We start from the raw sequence: 20,574 nt of genomic DNA on the forward strand, positions 1-20,574 counted from the left end.
TTTATGACCTAAGTTTCAAATCTCCACCTGGATATTTTTGCTTATTTTAATTTTACGCAGTTCTTTAAATGTCCTGTGAGTAAAGATATTTGCCCATTTATCCAAAACAACTGGAACTTTCAGTATCTAGGAAGTTATTTCTTCAATCTACAGTCTATTAATAGAGTAATTTCAATTCCTGCTACGACGGGGGTGAAATTACCGTAATAACTTAATATTGCCTGGAAAATGCAACGTCTCCCCTTTCAGAAATTGCTGGAATTGTGCAGATAGCGCAACTTGTGGTGGAATTACTGTACTGCAAATTTGGCTGGATTGTTAGCACTATTTTCATTCTGGAAGGGTTAAATAAACAACTTTAAAATTACCTAAATAATTTAGGTAATCCTAACTGACTGACTTATTATGTAAGAAGTGAAAAGTTTTTCTTTCTAATTTTAACAAAAATGTCCTGCTTGTCTATTTCTACAGCACCACAGTAAAATCTACGAGAAATATTTGTGGGCATTTAGTGATGCATTTAGTGATTACAAATCCTTTCAGTTGTGTTGTCATTATGCCTCTGGTTTCACTAACTAACCAGTGTGCTGCTAATGAATGTATGCTACTATAATGTTGGTCCAAAGCTGAAACATCTGGAACATCTTGGCTTTCTCTTTGCCTTTTTTTTGTATTTATTTACAATCGATTCCTACATGTAGGCGCTCACTTCTCAGCGCTTATGTAGCCCTGACTCGGCCCGGTTACTATGACACTACTGAGGTCCCTGCCGGGGCTCAGCCAATAGAAAGGCAGCTCTGCCATCAGGTGGCCTGTATCTATTTTGAACAGGAGCTGTCTGTGAAGTGAAGCAAGCAGCTAAATTAGAGACACAACCTAATGACATCGGGGAAGGAGGAGTGGGTGATGAGGGGGGTCGGAAATGAAGAGCGTTCTCTCTCTCCTTTTTGATTTTGTGTGATGTTAATAAAATAAACGGATGACTCAGACACTCTACCACATATAAAAAGTCGTAGCTTATTGCTCTCCCTCCCTACTGCCTTCGCTGCATCACCGACCTGTTGTGGTAGGCGGGTTAGACGATGCTCTTGCCTCTTTTTTCCTTTTAAAATGTTCCACTGGGAACCTCATCAGGTATTTCTTAGTCACTGCCTCGTGTTTGGATGCACCTGAACGCCTCATACGATGACTCAGACCCGCTAAGTGGGGGTACTGCTGTTATTGCTGCTGTTATTGTCCTCATTAGATGCTGCTTGGAACTCACAGTGCCACCGCCACACCACTTTGACCATTTCGATAAATGGAACAGGAAGTGACGAGCAGCCGTCCAGCGCCCTGGTAACAGGGAGTGCCCACTCTCATTGTGCCGTTGCCAAGTCACAGAGCGCCTCAGTGAAACAGGTGGCAGAGTGAGAATCAACATTAGTGTTTGTCATTTTGCTTCAAATCCTGCAGATACACATGAACAGCCGTCAGAAGCAAATACAAGGTTAATCACACATAAAAAGATGTGCAAACATTGACTCATAGCAAAGATGTTGCACCCATAACTGTTATTTTTCCAGACATTTGACTCCAGCCAAATATCTGTACTGTTTTCTAGCTTTTATATATTTGGAAAAAACATAATTCTCTTTAAGTCTGCTTTAAAAAGCAGCACAAAAACATCTTATTATTTCTAAAATCTTCGATTTGGGAACATTAAAGCTGCAGTATTTAACTCAAAAAAGGCTTTATGCATATTCGATCTGTCACCATATTTTGACAGATAATCTGTAACTATCTGTCACTTATAGGCTTGTCAGGATAACACATTTTACTGCACAGAAGTTACTCCAATAAAAGATAATATTGTTGTTTTGAGATCATTTTCAAGTAATATAATGGTAATGGCATAGTAATGCAAGAGCACATTCTCGAAGATCAATAAACTTTAAATTTTAACAATTATTTAACAACAACAAATGTTATTTTGTAATAATTTCAAATAACAAAAAACAGATTGGATTTGCTCTGAATCAAACTCCAGAAGAATATCTGGCGACAGCCGTTTGCTGGACCTGACGGGTGTGATGTGTGACTAGACTTGAGCAGGATTTTTTATTATTTTTTTAATCGACATTACATATGGCGTATGTCATCCATGTGCATTCTCAGAACTATTTTAAATTCCTACACCTAGTGAGTCACTTCTTCTGCCTGGTACATTCAGCTGTCCCGCATTCTTGTCACTACCTCCTACAAAGCGGCAAGCAGCCTGTCAGCTAAAAAAAAATACACAAAAAGAAGAAAAAAAAAAAGTGGGACGGTTATATAAATTGAACACTCAAACTCTTCATAAGCTGAGGAGTGCGTTGGGGCCAGGCAGCTTTTTATCCTGGCATGCTTGTCTGGATCAGGGTCAGCAGGGGAGAGTCAAGTTACAGCGCATGAGTGGTAGATGTGATGGAAACTTTAGCCACTTCATGAGAATTTTATATCCCAGCTGATATTATAAAGAGTTCCCAGTCCGTGTATTGTCCGTACTTGAGGCACCCACACACTGAATCCCTCGTGCGTTTGGAGGAAGGTCTGAGACCTTGTGTACTCTGTCGCTCACTTGTTATGCATCATTTCCACCTCTGATTGTTTAGAGTCAGCTTACAAGCAACATGGAGTCCTTTGTGTTTGTGTTGTGTATGTTTACCTGAGGCCGGCTTTACTGCTCAGGACAGGAAGGTTTTCACTGCTTCCTGCATTTAATGGCACTTTTGGTAAAAAACCTTTTGAATCTTTTAAGCCAGCAGCAACATTTTACACTAAACTTGTTTGAAAAATTGAATATTTCGTTAAGGTTTAATTTATTGGAGAAAAAAATTGGTAATATTTTAATATCATAGCAACTGCTTTCAGATCAATCATAATAATTGTTTTCAGAAAATCACTAGTAGCGTAGTTAGAAGTACCCAGTGGTGGGTACAGCTCTGCTAATCCGCCAGTAGTAAAGCTAGTTTTTTGTTTCTAAGTTTGCTAATTTTGATTAGCTTTCCCTATATTCATTTTTCTAATTCTAAAACACTAAAATGTACATGGCTGTTTTGTAAACTGTTAGTTTAACCTAGTTTGACATCTGTGTTGAGGTTTTGGTTATCAACCGTTAGGAATTCATCAAGTAGCCGTTTATATTTATGCTCTTATTTTGAATTGGTTGAAGACTGTTTATGTCACTTCCTCTCCTTGTTTTCTCTGTCTTAACTTTAAACAATAAATAAACAGGAATAAATAAAACACAGATAGTAGAGAGCAAGATATAAATTACAGAGCATATGAATATCTTTTAAGGGCAGATATAATTTGAGTTAAAATTAGCGCTTTAGCATTAGCTTCTGCTAAACATAGTGTTTGTGTAGTGCTTTAACAAATTCATCTCTTGCTCTTGTTGATCAACAGGAACAAGATATAAGTTATATCTTGATGTTGTTAATAAATATTTTTTACCCCACTAATTGAATATTTTTTAATTTAAAGGGTGGGTTTGTCATTTTTGGATGTGAGATTATGCAAATGTAATGAAAGGAAGTTAACCAGGAGCACCATTACATGTTGAAGCAATGAGTTCAAAGCACATCACAAGAGAAAATAACATGTATGCTTCTTTACCTTCTATCTTAGTCTGGTTTTTCTTGTTAACAAGGTGTGATTCCCAGTTATTGTCTTCTTGCTAAATATGTTTTTCTCACCTATTTTTTAATTAACTGTGAATTTCAGGGCTCTGCAGACTCCTACACCAGCCGGCCATCGGACTCAGACGTGTCCCTGGAGGAGGACCCCGAGGCTCTGAGGAAGGAGGCCGACAGACAGGCTCTTGCCACGCTTGAGAAAGCAAAGGTCAGTCATCAGTAGGATGATGTTTTGGCCCTGGTTGACCTGTGTGCCTTGAAATCTGGACAACTCCCAGCATGCTAGTGTCTAATATCTGCTCCTGCTGTTGTTATTCCAGACCAAACCAGTGGCATTTGCTGTGCGCACCAACGTTGGTTACAACCCAGGGCCTAACGATGATGTTCCTGTGCAGGGCATGGCCATTTCCTTCGAAGCCAAAGACTTCTTGCACATTAAAGAGGTGTGGACATCGCCTACAGTCTCAATTCACTAGAGAACACAAGGTTTTAACTTCTTTGCAAAGTGTCATAAAACTGTGGTCTTTGTACCCGAGTCCTCAAATGTAATATAAAGGTAAACCGCCGTGTCACAGCAGCCTGGATGACACACAGAAAGGCTTCAGGCTCCTCTGCCACAAAAGCAACTTGCAGTGATGGTGGGTGGAAAGCCAATGAGGTTTTCTGTTTGCTGCATCGCACTGCACAGCCACGCTCCATTGAAACCATGGCAGGCCATGAGTGGGTGTTGGTAGCAGCACAGCCTGCATTGCAATAAGAAATAGGTCCAGAGCAAAAAATAAATAAAGAATATACAAAATTCTCATATTTCATGTTTATATGGTGCGCAGTGCTGCTTATAAGTCTCAAGTTACCAATGAGTCATATTTTCTTCATATTTTCCACCCAGGGAACCAAACTTTCAAACTTTAAAGTGGTCTTAATGAATAGCTCTTCATGCTTTCTGAAGGGCTTTTGAAGTTTTCTTTACACAAGTTGCTTTTTCACATTTATTAAGCCACTTAACTCTGACCTAATAATCATCTAGGCAATAAAAAGGACTCCTAAATTTAGCATTTAGTCCATGCTTAACACTTCATAAAATAATTTTCTTTCCATTTATTCATTTAAATAAAAAAAAACCTCCACAATTTTACAAAGACAATATAGTGTTTGAGCACCTATATGGCTATTGTCAATCATATAATAACTAAGGTTTCTCATATTTTTTTAAATCACATACTTCACAATTGGGGAAAGTACAAATACTTAATTTTAGATGCTCTAAAAGGCAACTAAAGTTCACAGGACAACTTTGGAAGGTTGTCAGAAACCTTGAACATCACATTAAATGACAGCAAAATAAAACGAAAACAAAGTCGCCCTTGATCAGCTGTTTTTACCGCTGTATGCGCTGAAAAAGACAAGTATTTTGTTGTTGACTTCCCATCCAGAAATCACTTGCTGCATTCTTTTTGGCTGTGCAGGAGGCTCCACTTCTGCTTTTCAAGGTGAATAGTTGTAAAACTGCTCATCTGTTTGCAGCCATTTTTACGTCGGAGTAGGGCTGTCACAATAAGCAATAAATCGCATGATGAATTTAAACAAGCTCAATAATTTTCATTTGCATGATTTATTCATTTTGATCTTTTTTGTCTCTTTCTACCAAAAAGTGGAAGATATAAGACTTCAATCTGGTGCTTTTTTGAAGGACAATTTTGTCTACACAGACTTCTTAATTAATATTATTTGTTGTTTCTGTCGTTCTGTTTATGTATTTTGGATATTTAAAACATCTACCAATTCCAGTGTTAAATGTTCGTTAGAATTTAAAGTTTATTGATCTCTGAGAATGTGTTCCTGCATTATTATGCCATTACAATTATATTAGTTTAAAAAAACAATATTACCGCTTATCGCAATAACTTCTGGGACAATTTATCGCCTAGCAAAATTTGTTATTGTGACATAACTACATAGGAGTGTAAACGTTGAGTTGGGGGGCGTGGCTAGCAGCAGCTTATTTGGATTTAAAGTGACAGAGACCCTAAAACAACTCAAAATGGGAAAAGGGAGCAGACTAGAATCTTATTATCTAAGAATGATTTTGTGCTAAAAATGTAATGAACATGTTTTGCATAGGCCATAGATATTCTAACCTGTTCATGGAAGTATAAAAGGCCACTTTTAAATTTTGACTTCATCCATCATTGTGTGCTGATATCTCACTGTTTGCCGTATGCGCAGAAATACAACAACGACTGGTGGATCGGACGCCTCGTGAAGGAGGGCTGTGAGGTGGGCTTCATTCCCAGCCCGGTCAAGCTGGAGAACACCCGCCTGCTGCAGGAGCAGCGGATGAGACAAAATCGGCTCAGCTCCAGGTAACGGCGAAAGGTCCTCTGTGTCTACACTACCAGCAGCGCAAACAACATCCCTGCTTTTCAAAAAAGGGGTCAAACATGAATCACTCCTGATCCACTAGGCTCTGTAAAACACACCAAAATAGACACTAAGCAAAGCTGTGAGTCACTTTATTGCTCTGAACTTCTTCAGTATACACACACACACACGCACACACAGACACCGGCTTCCTTTGTTGCCGTCTTTACAGATATTTGCTAGGAATATTTGTGGTTGTTTAGAATGTGAATATGAATTCACACATTACACATTTTTGTACTCCCATTTGGGTTTCTGTTGCTTCTACAAACAGCTAAGGGTTTACAAAAAACCCCACCAAGCTTACATGAGCGTAACACCAAGCAAGTTGATGCTTTTTGGTGTCTGGAAACTGAAATGTTTCAAAACCCTTCAGAATGTAAGGTCATAAATTTAGAAAGCTCTGCCCCTCCCCTAGCAACCCCAGCCAAGCCCACCCCGTCACCTAGCAACCCCAGCCCATCCCAGTTCGTCACCTAGCAACCCAAGCTGAGTTCCATGCCATTTGGCCAGCTGGTTTTAAACTTGCTAGAAAAGGCAAATGATTTGTTGTTGATTTGCCATCCAGAAACCTCTTCTGAAGGCTCTACTTCTGCTTTCCAGAGATGTATAGTTGTATAATTACGCATCTGTTTTCACCCATTTTCATTTGAAAATGTAAACGTAGGGCAGCAGTTTATTTGGATTTAAAGTGATAAGATGCCCTAAAACTGAAACCTTTAATTATCTAAGAATAATTTTATGCAAAATATGTACTGAACATGTTTTGCATATAGCCCATAAACATATCCTAACCTGTTCCAGGAAACATAATTAACTTTAAAACACACCTACTTTTACTTCCTTTTCCTTTTACAGTAAATCTGGAGGAAGTTCTAGTCTGGATGTTGCCGTAGGAACCCGCAGGCCTACTCCGCCAGGAACAGGTAAGATCAAACAAACAACCTGCTGTGTTTGCAATCCTGAATCAAGGAATAATCAAATGAGACGGCTGCTTCATTCTTTAGATGGAGATTTTAATAATTGGCTAGTTATTCAAGCATGACAATGAATCACGGAATGTCTCGGTGGATTCCTGAGAAAAGTGTAAGAGGTCTTGGGAGGTCACTCATTAGCACTCAGGATGCGACTGAAATAGAGACGAGAACAAGCTACGCTCATTAGAGCTGTTAAGTATGTCTGGCTCGTGTGAGTCTGCATTCGTGTGTCTCTGTAGCTCAAACAAAAATACATCAACACAAACAATTGCTGTTGACTTTAACTGAGTTTGTCAAATGGAGGTTCAGACCTCTAAAACTGCGGTACATTTTCTCAAGATCGGCATGAATTTCAGGTTGATTTGGAGATTTTAATCTTTTTTTTTTTTTTTTTGAACGATCATACAACAAGCAACTTCAAGCAAACATTGTATCTAATCCACAAACGTCTGTGATCATTCTGACTGGATATGCTGAAAATAGCGAATGCAGCTCCAATTCAAATAAACTTGATAACTAAAATATCATAATATATCCATTTGGATAAAATTAATTCAGTCACTTCTAACTAGTTGAAGCCATTTATCTTTTTTCAGTGTATTTGACTACTCCACATAGCAGAATTGGAGTGAATTTAGACTGGTTGGCTTCTAGTATGAACAGAAGCATAATTTAAGGAATTGTTGACTTAAAACAAGCTCCTATATCCTATATCTTGTTGAAATGTTACTTGCAAGTTAGTTTTGTCTGATTTCAAGTGTACCAAAATATTTGCACTCGAAATTGGACCGAAAATACTTGGTAAGACTTTGTGTTTTTACAGTGATGCACTCGATGCACTGCAGATTGATTAAATGCAAATTAAACACAACCCAAGGTAGCACTCCAAGCAGAATCGGGTCTCAAGTATCTAAAACTACCAGTGGCATGAAATATTCATCTTAAATGGAGTTACGTACAAACAAAAATGTAAAAAAGTAGTTGCTTTTGGGAAATAATTTCAGTTGTATTTTGTATAATCATTGCAAACAGGAGAAAGGTTTCAAATGCAAGCATACACCTAAACCCTCCTGAAATTATGTAATCACATAAAGTCTGTCTTTTTTGTAAGTTATCTGTTCAGGTTCTAAACGGGGCATCCCATACTCTACCTTAAGCAAGTGGATTATTTCACATTTCCAGTTTCCTTTGTTTTCAGCATGTTATATAAATACGTTACACCTTAACATTCAGTTCGCTGAGCTCGCCAAATCCCAGGTTGACCCTGTAAAACAAGACCCCCACCACCATGACACCATCGCCTAGCTTGATTTCTTTTCTCCTGCAGTTTACTTTCTCTCAGTTCCTTTCGCAGCTCCTCCTGTTTCCCACTTCTTTCACATCGACACTTCAAGTTTAGCTACTTTCACACTGAATTCACCTTCTCTGCTGTTCTCGCTATTACACCTGACATCTGCGGCGTGCTTTGTGGTGATCTATTGTGTTCCTGTTTCTTCCTTTTTTTTGTTAAAATCCTTTTTTCTATCACAGCTTATGTCGTCTTCTGCCTCCCTCTTGATGCCTCTCATGTATTTTTCCTCCTTTCACTTGCTGCGTTTCCATTACAAATGTACGTGAATATTTGTCGACTTTCCGCTAATGTAGAAAAAGCACAATTCTGCAGATTTTTATTCACATGGGAATAAAAATCATGGATTATGATAGATATGCATAATTCAGTCCAAAAAAGAGCGCTGTCTAAGTACGCGGCTAATTGTAGCCAGCGATTTTACAGAAAAGATTCGAATGACAACTTTTTTTTTTAAAGTGCAATCTGTGAGAGAAAAAAAAAAGACCATCGTGCTCCTACTATTTCTTGTTGTCTTCTTTGTAACATCCGGGTGTTGATCATGTGGCTCATGTGATGCAAAAAATTTTTTCTTGCAAACTACATCTATTTTGATATAGCTGGAAAAAAATGCAAAAGCCTTTTACCAAAAAAACATGCTTGTTTTTTCAGAATTGGCGTGTTTCCATTAATCTAATTTATTTTCTGAATTTCAATTTGCTCCATTCTATGGTTAACGGAAACGCAGCTAGCGTCTCTCTGTTATCTTCTCCTTTTTCTTTGCTTTTCTTCATCCTGCATTCTCCTCCTTTTCTGTCCGAACTGTTCATTCAAACAATAGCTCCCATGGACACATCCACAGCAGCCTTTGACGTTGACCCCCTCGACCTTGATGCCGAGGAGCCCCCTGAGTCCCAGGGTGACCCTCGATCCCCCAAGGGCATCTCAGGCAGCGTAACTTCCCCCCAGGCCAACGCCCACCGCCTGCCCTTCTTTAAGAAGGTAACAGTAAAGAAGACTGGACAGGGACGTCTTGTTGCCTTCCTCCTCCAACATTCCTGAACTTGACCTCCGAGTGGAAACCGGAGTTAACCGCTCTACCTCCGCTCCTTGTTTGTCACTAACTGCTCGCACTTTAACCATCCCGGCTGCTACTCTTATCTCCCAAATCTAACCCTGTTTGGCCCTAAAAGGCTCCTTCAATGCTGAGAATGTGTAAACTCTCTAATAATAAAACTTCTCCTCCTCTGTTGTTTCTCTAATCTGAACCTGTTATTAACTAAACATGCTTCTGTGCTTTTTTTGTCTCTTTTTGCTTGTGTGTGGAATGATGCTGCAGGTGGCCCGGCTAAACAGAAACAGAAGTCGGTGAGTGTTTGTTCTTGACACTAACCTCTAACTCAGGGGTGTCCAAAGTCCGGATTGGGGGCCATTTGTGGCCCTTCAGTTGAATTTGTGAGGCCCCCAACTGCAGTGCAGGGAGGATAGAAATTTGACCCCTTTTTGCTGATGCAGATCAGTCTATTACGTAATTTTCTTACAATGGAAAATACAAAGTACAACACAAATTATAACTAAGACTTTTACCAAAAAGCTGACTTTGCTCACGAGGATCAGAACCACTGAAAAAAAAGAATTCGGACTATAAATTTTTCTGAGAAAAAAAAGTCAGAATTTTATTTTTTCAGTGTACCTAATTATTTTCCGTAGAACCCAATTCAATTTTTGTTATTCAGTTAATTAAACTTGGCTGAATATGGCATAATGTTTTGAAATAAACCCAAATCCTGTTCTTATTTTGAGAATAAATTTGTTCAATCGAACCAAAAAAAGTGAAAACTAGGTGCTTTTCTTTTAATACAGCAAATCTGATTTAAGTTATAGATCTATATCGAACAACAACCTTTTCCTTCCCCCCCCCAAAAAATGATTGAATAAAAATCGGACCATTTAACTTGCTTCATTTCAGCTTTTTTTTTTGTTTATTGTCTTGGCCCTCGAGTACTTCTGACTCAAAAAGTTTGGACATCCCTGCTGTAACATCTAATCATGTCGTTCTTTATCCTCTGCATGGAGCAGCTTTCAGCAGCTATTCAGCTGTTTATGCTTTCAAATAATTGTTGATGCAAAAAAAAAAATAGAGGGAAAAAATCCAACGGAGCGGCTTTTAAATCTTGTTGACGCCTCTGTCATTTCCCCTGAGTCAGTATCATGGGCATCAGCGTGCAGATGCAGGTGCAGAGCCTCGTTAATCAGAGTGCAGCTGTAATGCATCCTGACACGCTTTCATTCCCATTTATGATACCTGATGTGAGTGACAGTCAGTCGGTGTAATTTCTGCCCATCAAAAGCTTTCATGAGGTTATTTTAGCTGTGAGAGTAATGGGCAGCTTTTATGTTTGCTGTCATCGACGCTCCCTCCGCCCCTGGTAAAGATGTGGATGCAGGATTAACAGATATTTTTCGTTATTACGTCATGTGTGCTAAAATTAGAGACACCTCTGTTCTTTATACTTTTTTAACGAAGCACTGATTGTTAAATTAATTAAAGGTTGATTTTGTTTCGTTTGAACAATCACTTCAAACCCTCTCATGCTAAAAGTCTCTGTTTCTCATCAGATTGTCTTGAATTTTTTTTATTTTCTCTTGGGATTTGTGGTGTATTTATTTTTGTTTGCCTTGGGAATTATAGGAAAATAATTGTCTGAAATAAAATCTAATTAGCCAAAATGCTTTAAAAATCCATCCATCCATTTTCTTGACACCCTTGTACCTTTGTGGGGTCGGGAGAGTTGCTGGTGCCGATCTCCAGCAAACGTTCCGGGCGAGAGGCGGGGGTCACCCTGGACAGGTCGCCAGTCTGTCGCAGGGCAACACAGAGACACACAGGACAAACAACCACTCATGCACACACACTCACACCTAGAGGCAATTTAGACAGACCAATTAACCTGACAGTCAAGTTTTTGGACTGTGGGAGGAAACCGGAGTACCCGGAGAAAACCCACCATGCACAGGGAGAACATGCAAACTCCATGCAGAAAGACCGGGGCCGGGATTCGAACCCAGAACCTTCTTGCTGCAAGGCAACAGCTCTACCAACTGCGCCACTGTGCAGCCCTGCTTTAAAAATCCAGAGCTTTAAACATTTTATACGACAGAGTATAAAATATCCATCCTATAAATATATGGCCATAACTACAAAACATAAAAAAGAAGATGACAAGAATATAGTTATAGTATTACAAAAAAGTCATAACTAGAATAAATCGTATGAGAATAAAGGCAAAATAATACAAGAATGAAGACATTGTTTAGAGCATAAAGTCGTAATATTATGACTTTATTCTTAATTTTTTATTTTCCCAGCATGACCCTAATATTCTGTCATAATTTTAGGTTTTTCTATTTATTATTATTTTTATTATTATTACTATTACTATTATTTAAAATAACAAAAAATCTGAACAGTCTACAGCAGTTGGGGGTATTTTACATCAACTAAAGCTTAAATTGGGGTACAAATTATGTTCCGGATGCCTTGAGTTTCATCAGATTTTTATTTAAAATCTCCCAGCATTCATGCATGCAAACAGCAGAAACAGGCCCACAGCACCACAGATCCTCCACTTTACTTAACTGTGGCAATGAGATAATTTTCCAATTAATTTCTGTTACACTTTATGCTTTTTGACTGTTTGTTGCTGTGAAAAACTCAAGATTGGTGTCATTGGGTAAAGACATTTATGAAACTGGACTGTAATAAAAAACACAAAGCTAATTAAGCAGAGTAATGAGAAGCTTTTATACTGGAGTCGTATTGGTGTAGGCCTTCTTCCCAAATTTTATTTATCTTTTAATTCATGTCTGATGTAAGCTATCAATCGAGCTAAAGCTCTAAATTGTGTGCTGTTCCTGCTTTTTTCATGATCAACCAGTGGAGCTGATGTTTTCAGCTTTGCACTCTTTATTGGCAAGAACCATTTGGACATTTTTACACCGTGTATTTTTGGCTGGTGAATAGAAATGAGGTGAAACGATCTTCCGTTGTTCAGGTTTATGTAATGTAATGTTTGAACAGGTCGCTCTAGTGCTTTCTGATGCCTGAAGTGTTGTAGCAGCACACAGAGGAGTGGGCACGCTTGGAATAAAAATCCACGAAGGGAAATAAATTTCATCCGGCTATCAGAGAATACAGGATAGATAGTCTGGTTTTACCAAAATTAAAAGTATGAAACATTTATGACTGCTTGTATAGTTAAGGTCAGATCTTGATTTCATTCAGGTGTTGTGTGGGTATATATAGATATACATAAGATATATAGATATAGATATTGTGTTTTATAATGCAAAATTCACAGTGGTGCAGTTGGTAGAGCTGTTGCCTTGCAGCAAGAAGGTTCTGGGTTTGATTCCCGGCGCCGGTCTTTCTGCATGGAGTTTGCATGATCTCCCTGTGCATGCGTGGGTTTTCTCCTGGTACTCCGGTTTCCTCCCACAATCCAAAAACATGACTGTCAGGTTAATTGGTCTCTCCAAATTGTCCCTAGGTGTGAGTGTGTGTGTGCATGGTTGTGTGTCTCTGTGTTGCCCTGTGACAGACTGGCGACCGGTCCGGGGTGACCCCGCCTCTCGCCCGGAACGCTAGCTGGAGATGGGCACCAGCAACCCTCCTGACCCCACCAAGGGACAAGGGTGTAAGAAAATGGATGGATGGATGGATGGTTCTGGGAAAGAGGGATGTCCATTAGCTAATATATCAACCACTGCTATGTAACAAAGTGGATGGATGGATGGCTAATACGAAATTCACGTTTTGCACGTTTTATACTTCCATTTGGGCCTCTTCTGCGTCTAAAAATAGTCCAAGCACTAAAAAAAAAACCACTCAGCTGTTTTTTCTGCAATAAGTTGGTATCTTTTGGAGTTTTGAAAATGAGCCACTTCAAAAAGCATCCTGATTGTTAAATAAAAAACAACAGGCTCTGCACTATTACCTAGCAACCTGAGCCAAGCCCAGAACGTCTCCTAGCAACCCAAGCAGAACGCCAGGATGCTTGCTGTGCTAGTTTCACTGCTGGATGCGCTGCTGGAGAAAACAATTGTTTTGTTGTTGATTTAACATCCAGAAACCATCTGCTGCATTATTTTTGGTTGTGCAGGAGCCTCCACTTCTACTTTTCAAATATGTACAGTTGCAGCAATTTTTACGTGTGAGTGTAAATGTTGAGTTGGGGGGCCTAAAGCAGCTCAAAATAGGCATTATCTAAGAATTATTTTGTGTTAAAAATGTAATAAACATGTTTTGTATAGCCTTTAGACCACATGTGTCAAACTCAAGGCCCGCGGGCCACATGTGGCCCGCCATGTCATTTTATGTGGCCCCCCAGCGTTTTATATGACCATGATTGACTTAAAATAGGTTTTCAGCACGAATTTACTACAAACTGCATCTCCCATAATGCATTCCGATTGTTACCAGCCAACATTACGGCTTCTCGCCACTAGAGAGCAGCAAAGTCACCTCAAGCTGCTTATTGATTTTCCCAGCGAATAACAAGCTAACATCAAAATGTCCAAGAAAAGAAACATCGATTTACAAGACTGTGAATGAAGATGTGTGTGAGTTGGTGTCAGGGCGGCAGCTAGAACTTTTTTTGTTACCCGTTATCTTGACCGACAACATAAAAAAAAATCGTTCATGTACTATTTTTATCCGTGAAATTACAACCATATTAACATCGGCTATTTAGCCGCATTTTATGCGGTTTAGTTGATATTCACCGTGAATCCAGATCCCATCACAAATTAAGCAGGTAAATGTATCTACATTTTTCTCTGTAGTGACAAAAACCTCTGACTGAGGCCTCAATAACTTTTAATAAAATAAATTAAGCGACTTCACTTAAATTAGCATCACTTCACCCGCTGGGGTCTGAACGCATTTCCTCCTCTGCAGAAAAATCGGCGCTAATTCATCAGTCAGTTGGATCTGTCTGATCCAAACAGATCAACTGAACTCTGAGTGTTTTGCCCTGTGCGCGGTCCGGTTTGCGCTTTTACTAGGTTTTTTTGTTGTTGTTTTGCGTGTTTTCGCTTCTCCGAAACGGACAGATGTTACGTCTACAGCGCTCCTCCAGAACTCCGCTCTCCTGGGTAATGTGCACCGAGAAGGCTCCATTTGTTAAATCTTCTGGATGAGTTACTCACAGCGGTTTTTAATTCTTCGCAGCCGCGTCCGCAGTGGTTGAGCAGCGGACTGCGCATGTTACAGTCTAACTAACTTCTGCGTCGTCATTTATTTCCTCAAGATAAATTACCGGCTCCTCAAACGGATTAACACAACGTTCCATTCTCTTTAGTTTTATCTAGTCTGTAATGGAGACTTGAATTTAACGCGCCATTTCAACCAAAGGTTTTGAATGCGCTTCCTAACCAGACGCTCCAAAGCGTTATTTAACAATATGAGGTGTTTAATCTATTTTTAACATTGTATTTTCATACATTTATGCTAGGGCTGCCCAAGTCTAGTTTTCCAGAGCTATCATCTGCAACTTTAGATGCGTTCCTTCTCCATCACACCTGGCATTATAAGCCTCTACAGAACTGAATTGCTGCTGATGAGGGAAATCAACCTTTTGTCTGGGGTGTTTTGACAGGGATGCATGTAAAAGTTGCAGTCTGGAGAACTGGACCTGGGCACTTCTGATTTGTACCGTCAATGTGGCCCGTTGAAGGTGGCCAATATGCTGAAGTGGCCCTCGGTGAAATTGAGTTTGACACCCCTGCTTTAGACCAACCTTAAACAAACCTGTGCAAAGAGGAATAATAAGCAACTTTAAATGCGTAAGAGAAACGGCTTATTTTTGTTGTTTAATAGCAATTAAATAACTTTCTTTTCCAGAGATAAATAAAACATAAAGTTAGACATCAATATGTGAACACTTCTTAATAGGGAGCTGAATATTTAATGGGGTGTCCTAATTTTCTCACATGACTGTAGTAGCAATTAGTAATGTAATATGACTGCTGCAACTGTTCCCATCTATAACAGAAGGAGGGAAGTGTGAAGTTTGACGTCTGTGTTTGGAGCCACGGCGCGGTCACGAGAGCTCTCCTGACACTCACGCTGGCGTCTGGTTTAATTATGGACGCATTAATTATGGAGCCGAGGAAATAGAGGGCACCGCTCTGAGTTCAAAAATCAATCCCTCCCTCTGCACACTCAGGCACTTAATAAAACAAATGGACTCCATCGTCTGAGACTCGCCATCCATCACTGCGACCTCTGACATAAGGAGGGGAAGGATTTATGCGAGTGTGACTCTGTTAGCTTTGGTTCTGTCCAATTCTGATGTTCTCTTTCCCTGGGTAAGATGGAGCATGTTCCTCCATACGACGTGGTTCCCTCCATGAGACCCATCATCCTCGTTGGACCCTCACTAAAAGGCTATGAGGTAAGGAAGGAAGCGAAGCAATAGCTGCTAATTTAAGCCTAAATTCAGTCCTTTTCTGTGTTCTTCATGTCTGGTTTTGTTTCCTAGGTGACAGATATGATGCAGAAAGCGCTCTTTGACTTTCTGAAACACAAGTTTGAGGGCAGGTAAGACATGCAAAACCCATTATTAACACTGAGAAACCTCCCTCTGATTTAGGGCTGAAACGATTAATCGGATTAATCGTGATGATTGAATCATTAAAATAATTGTCAACTAATTTAGTAATTCATTAATCATTAACTGAATTCACAAATAGCCAACATATTCAGAGCAGTAACCAAGCCTGCAGAATAATTTGCTAAATGTGCCTATTTTTCATCTGATTAATCAATTAATCGGATTAATCGTGATGAAACAATTATTTAAATGATAATCAACTCATTTAATAATTAATCATTAACTGGACTAAAAAAAAGGCCAACATATTCAGAACAGTAATAAAGCCTGCAGAATGTGAGAATTTTTTATCTGATTAATCGATTAAACAAACGACTAAACTAATTTACAAATTGGTTAATCATTAACTGAAGTATATAGACTCAAAAAAAGGCTATTTGTTGGGGGGGAGACATTCAGAACGTTAATGAAGTCAAAACTGTTGACTTGAAAAGAAAAATATATACATATTTTTCTTTTCAAATATGTGTGTATATATATATATATATATATATATATATATATATATAGTTGGCCTACTCAGATAAAATCGGGATGTATTGTTTTTTTTTTTATTTTTAGGATATCCATTACACGTGTGACAGCAGACATCTCTCTGGCCAAACGCTCAGTCCTCAACAACCCCAGTAAACACACCATCATCGAGCGCTCCAGTACCCGCTCCAGTCTGGGTAAGACTGCCTTTTTTTTATATCAGAGAAGGAAAAAACTATTTGGAAAATGTAGGATCTCACGGTGAAATGAGGCAACATAAAGTAAATATCAGAATTTTTCTATCCATTGTGTTTCGTTGCTCCACATCTTTCATTATCTGTGTTTACATCTGTGTTTTTATTTACACTAACAGAGACTTAACACCATTATTTGGTAATTATATAGAACATTTTTTCTTTAAGAAAGGATAAGGACTCTATGTTTGATTTTAAATTAAACCCAAATTACCTTTAAGTAAAAACGTATTGGTGCATTTTTTTTTTTTACTTTTCAGATGGTGGGCTTGGTAAAATTTAAAATATCAACAGATTTAATTTATTATTTCTGTCCACAAATCATTTTAAATCATCCAGTTTTACTTTGATCATGTCTGAACAACGACTTATTAGTTGAAAACTGTGAACATTGAAGGGATTGTTCAGGATTTCTGAAGTGTGGGTTCTCTTAAATGGGTATAAGGAGTCAATATCTTACATGCATTAGTAAGATTTTATCATATGATTGTAATTTATTAATGCAGAAAAGGTGGTTTTTCATACATGTCACAGATTGTTTTGTTTCAACCAAAATGTAAAACAAATTATGTTTTCTTTTTTTCAACGTTGTTAAAAAATGCTAGGTTGAAAGTTATTTTTTGGTACTGCAGTAATCAAACTCTTTAAATCTGCCAGGGGTATGAATAATTTTGAGCCGGCTGCATTTCATAATTCTGAAGTAAAACATTTTAATTTTGACTTAGCTGTCTAATAGTTAGTAGAAGTATTTCATATTAGAGATTTCCTCTAACTGTAAGGAAGTGAAACATATATTCTGTCCGGCCATTTTATTAGGTACAGCTTGCTTGGATCTTGCTTTTTAATTCGTCATGACATAGATTCAAGAAGGCATTAGAAGCATTTCTCAGAGATTTCGGTCTAAATTGACATGATAGTACCATGCAGCTGTTGCACAAACATAGGCAGCTAACTGTTATAAATAATTTTATTTTTCATGCCACTGTGTTTTGTCGGCTGCACGCTGGAGTCTCTTCCGCCTGTTTGAACAAAATTCCAATCTGGTTTCCAGTTTTTATTGGAAATATACGCTGGGATGTCACTATTAGGACGGCAGGGTAGCTTTAATTCAGCAGTCAGACTTCATGGCTCCTGCCTCTGTTTGCACGCCGCTGTTGTAGACTGGCATATCTGATCAGCCTACAGAAGAGTGGTGCAATGCTGTGCAAAGTTTTCTGCTGAATTTCACCGGATTTATGGTTACTGAGAGAGATCAACATTTGCTAAAAAGATGATTTAGATCCATTCACCTATGATCCTCATTTGTATTTACACGTAGACATGATTGGAGTTGCTGCCGTGGGATTGGCTGAATCTTAATTTATGTTAACGAGCAATTCAATAAAATTGGAGGTATTTAATAAAGTGGTCGGTTATCGTAGTTAATCAAAATAATATAAAACCTAAGTAATAAGGATGATGGTTATAACTATGTAGTCATCAGAAAATAGCAACAGCTTAGTTTGTTGTAGCAGTCATTTATGAAAACACTATTTTATGAACCTTTAAACCATAATAACCAAATTTATTGTTAATATTTTTACACAAGAAATAGAGGGAAAGAGGAGTGTATTATCAGGGATGCCTAAATGGAGATAATTGTGAAATTTGTACATTTTCAAAGCTTTAATTTGATCTTTTACACCCAGTTTTGGTTGCATTTATTTATGTTTTCAAACAAATTTGATTAAAATCTATTGTGTGAAACTTTAATACAAGAATAGTAAAAGCCTGATGAGTGCGTCTGTTGTCACAATTTAATTTGATTTGAATTTTTTTACACAAAAAAGAATATAATAAATAAAATTAACACTTTATGAATACTCTGGGATAAGACAGGCTTGAAAATAGAAATTTCTTGAGATGCGTAGGGTAAGAAACTAGTGGGAAATGCTCCTTGGTACTTCTGTAAAGATTCTCATCACCCAACATCAAGGTGAGCAAAAGAAGCAAAAAAAAAATTCCGGGAATGTTTTCCTTCCTGTTTGATGTGACACAGACCAGAACTTCCTGTTTGTAGATGCAGTTAGACGGTAGAAATGAGCAGAGCATGGACTTCAGGCATCACTGTTTGTCATCAAAAGACCTATAAGCTTTTATTCCAGCTCTGACTGAGTCTGATCCAGCATCCTCTCTCTTTTCATCCTGTCTTTTCTGCCCTTCTCCCATCCTCCTCTCCCACCGCCCATCATCTTCCTCCTCCTCCTCTGTCTTTTTGATTCAGACGTACTGGGTACGTATGCTCCCCTCGCAACAAAACAATGAAGCCCCTCTCCCTCTGCCTTTTTTTTTTTCCTCCTAACTATATTCATAATATGCTTATATTCATCTTCGCCTGTCTGCCTGTCTGCTTGCCTGTCAGTTTCTCTGTTCCTCATACTTTTTGTGACAGCCTGTAGTCAGGGAAAGAATTACAAAACCCAAGCAGGAGGAGACCAGCAGAAGCAGAGGGAAGCTATAAAAAGGCGCACCTACCCTTAAGTTTTGACCCATAATTCTACCACTATTTTATATGTCTGCAATCACACCTCTGGATCTTCCTTTATTAACTCCTGGTGGGGGAGTAGGTTTATCTCAGCAGTCAAATGTATGAAATCGCAGTCTTTGTTGAAGTTAATGAAAGCTTTGCCTGCTCTTTCTTTATACGAGCTGAAGTTCAGACTTCTTATCAACATGCAGAGACCCTGTTTGGCCTCCAGCTGCAGTTCTCCATCGCTCAGCCACTGTAATGTGTGCGCGCGGCGTCGCTTTGCCTCTTTATCGGCCTCTGCCACTAGGTTTCCAGCACCTTGACTTCCGACCAAGCAGGCGAAGAGTTTATTTAGGTTTTCGGTTTTTAATCTCCCCCCCTTCAATAGGCCATTTAAGAAGCAGTGCTAAGTTCTGAAAGGGTGTTTTCACACCCGATAGTCCGATAGACTCAGTTTGTTTGGGGGCCAAAATTGCAACATTTGTTAAATTTTTAGCAGGTGTGGTTCGCTTTCTCACTGCACTGTGTCAAAAGAACCAAACCATTTGAAAAAACTATTTCCCCTCTCGTCTGTGGTGGCGCTGCACCAAAAACTACTGAAGAAAACGACACAAAAACATCTGAAGACAACACTATGTGTCAAACTCGAGGCCCAGGGGCCAAATCTGGCGCGCTGTAGCTTTTTATGTGGTCCGATAGACTCCGAAATACACCAGTAAGTCCCTCCAGTTTTTCACAAATCCACAAAATTCACACAAAATCATCAGATCCCCACATTCCTTCTGGTTTTACTTCAAATTCATCAAAAATATTGAGTTTAAATGACTGGTGTCTCAGCATTACTTGATATGAAGTTAATGTCAAGTTATAGTCTGTGATTGACACGGCAAGTAATAAAAAGTCACATTTAACATCATACATTAGCACAAATATTGTCAAAATTTCTTGCAAATATTTCTGACTGTGATTTTGATTACAAATAAAACACAAATATCAAGATTTTAACAGTTTTATCAGTACATTCTGGTACCACTGGCCCTTTAAGAACATTCAGATTTTTGATATGGTCCAGAATGAAAATGAGTTTGACACCTCTGCACTAAATGCAAACAAAAATGGAGTAGCGCCAGATTTTAGCAATTGTAGGATTTCCTTTCTGTTTCTGGCAAAAGACAACAAGCCATTTCTCCTGCTAGTGGCAGATTGACGCGTTTGTTTTGGTTGTATTTACCCAGAATGCCCTGCAGTATAGTTCACTTCCTGCCTTTGGAGCGGTC

At 38.7% G+C, this 20,574-nt stretch overlaps 1 protein-coding gene across 3 annotated transcripts in view; it reads left to right on the forward strand.

Moving 5' to 3' along the window:
* The window catches only part of cacnb1 (calcium channel, voltage-dependent, beta 1 subunit), a 45,337-nt gene that overhangs the window by 17,454 nt on the left and 7,309 nt on the right, over positions 1–20,574 (forward strand). For 2 of the 3 annotated variants that reach the window (XM_008416970.3, XM_081610212.1), the window contains 8 exons: positions 3,748–3,867; positions 3,980–4,102; positions 5,886–6,022; positions 6,939–7,006; positions 9,226–9,386; positions 15,761–15,841; positions 15,929–15,987; positions 16,622–16,731. In XM_008416970.3, the coding sequence (XP_008415192.1) occupies positions 3,748–3,867; positions 3,980–4,102; positions 5,886–6,022; positions 6,939–7,006; positions 9,226–9,386; positions 15,761–15,841; positions 15,929–15,987; positions 16,622–16,731 (859 nt within the window). Of the gene's footprint in view, positions 1–3,747; positions 3,868–3,979; positions 4,103–5,885; positions 6,023–6,938; positions 7,007–9,225; positions 9,387–9,723; positions 9,753–15,760; positions 15,842–15,928; positions 15,988–16,621; positions 16,732–20,574 lie in introns of all 3 variants that reach the window. The other variant, XM_008416972.3, reaches the window with a different exon arrangement.

This window comes from Poecilia reticulata, chromosome 8 (genome assembly GCF_904066995.2).
Source record: "Poecilia reticulata chromosome 8, P_reticulata-male-v2, whole genome shotgun sequence".
In the NCBI taxonomy this organism is placed as follows: Eukaryota; Metazoa; Chordata; class Actinopteri; order Cyprinodontiformes; family Poeciliidae; genus Poecilia; species Poecilia reticulata.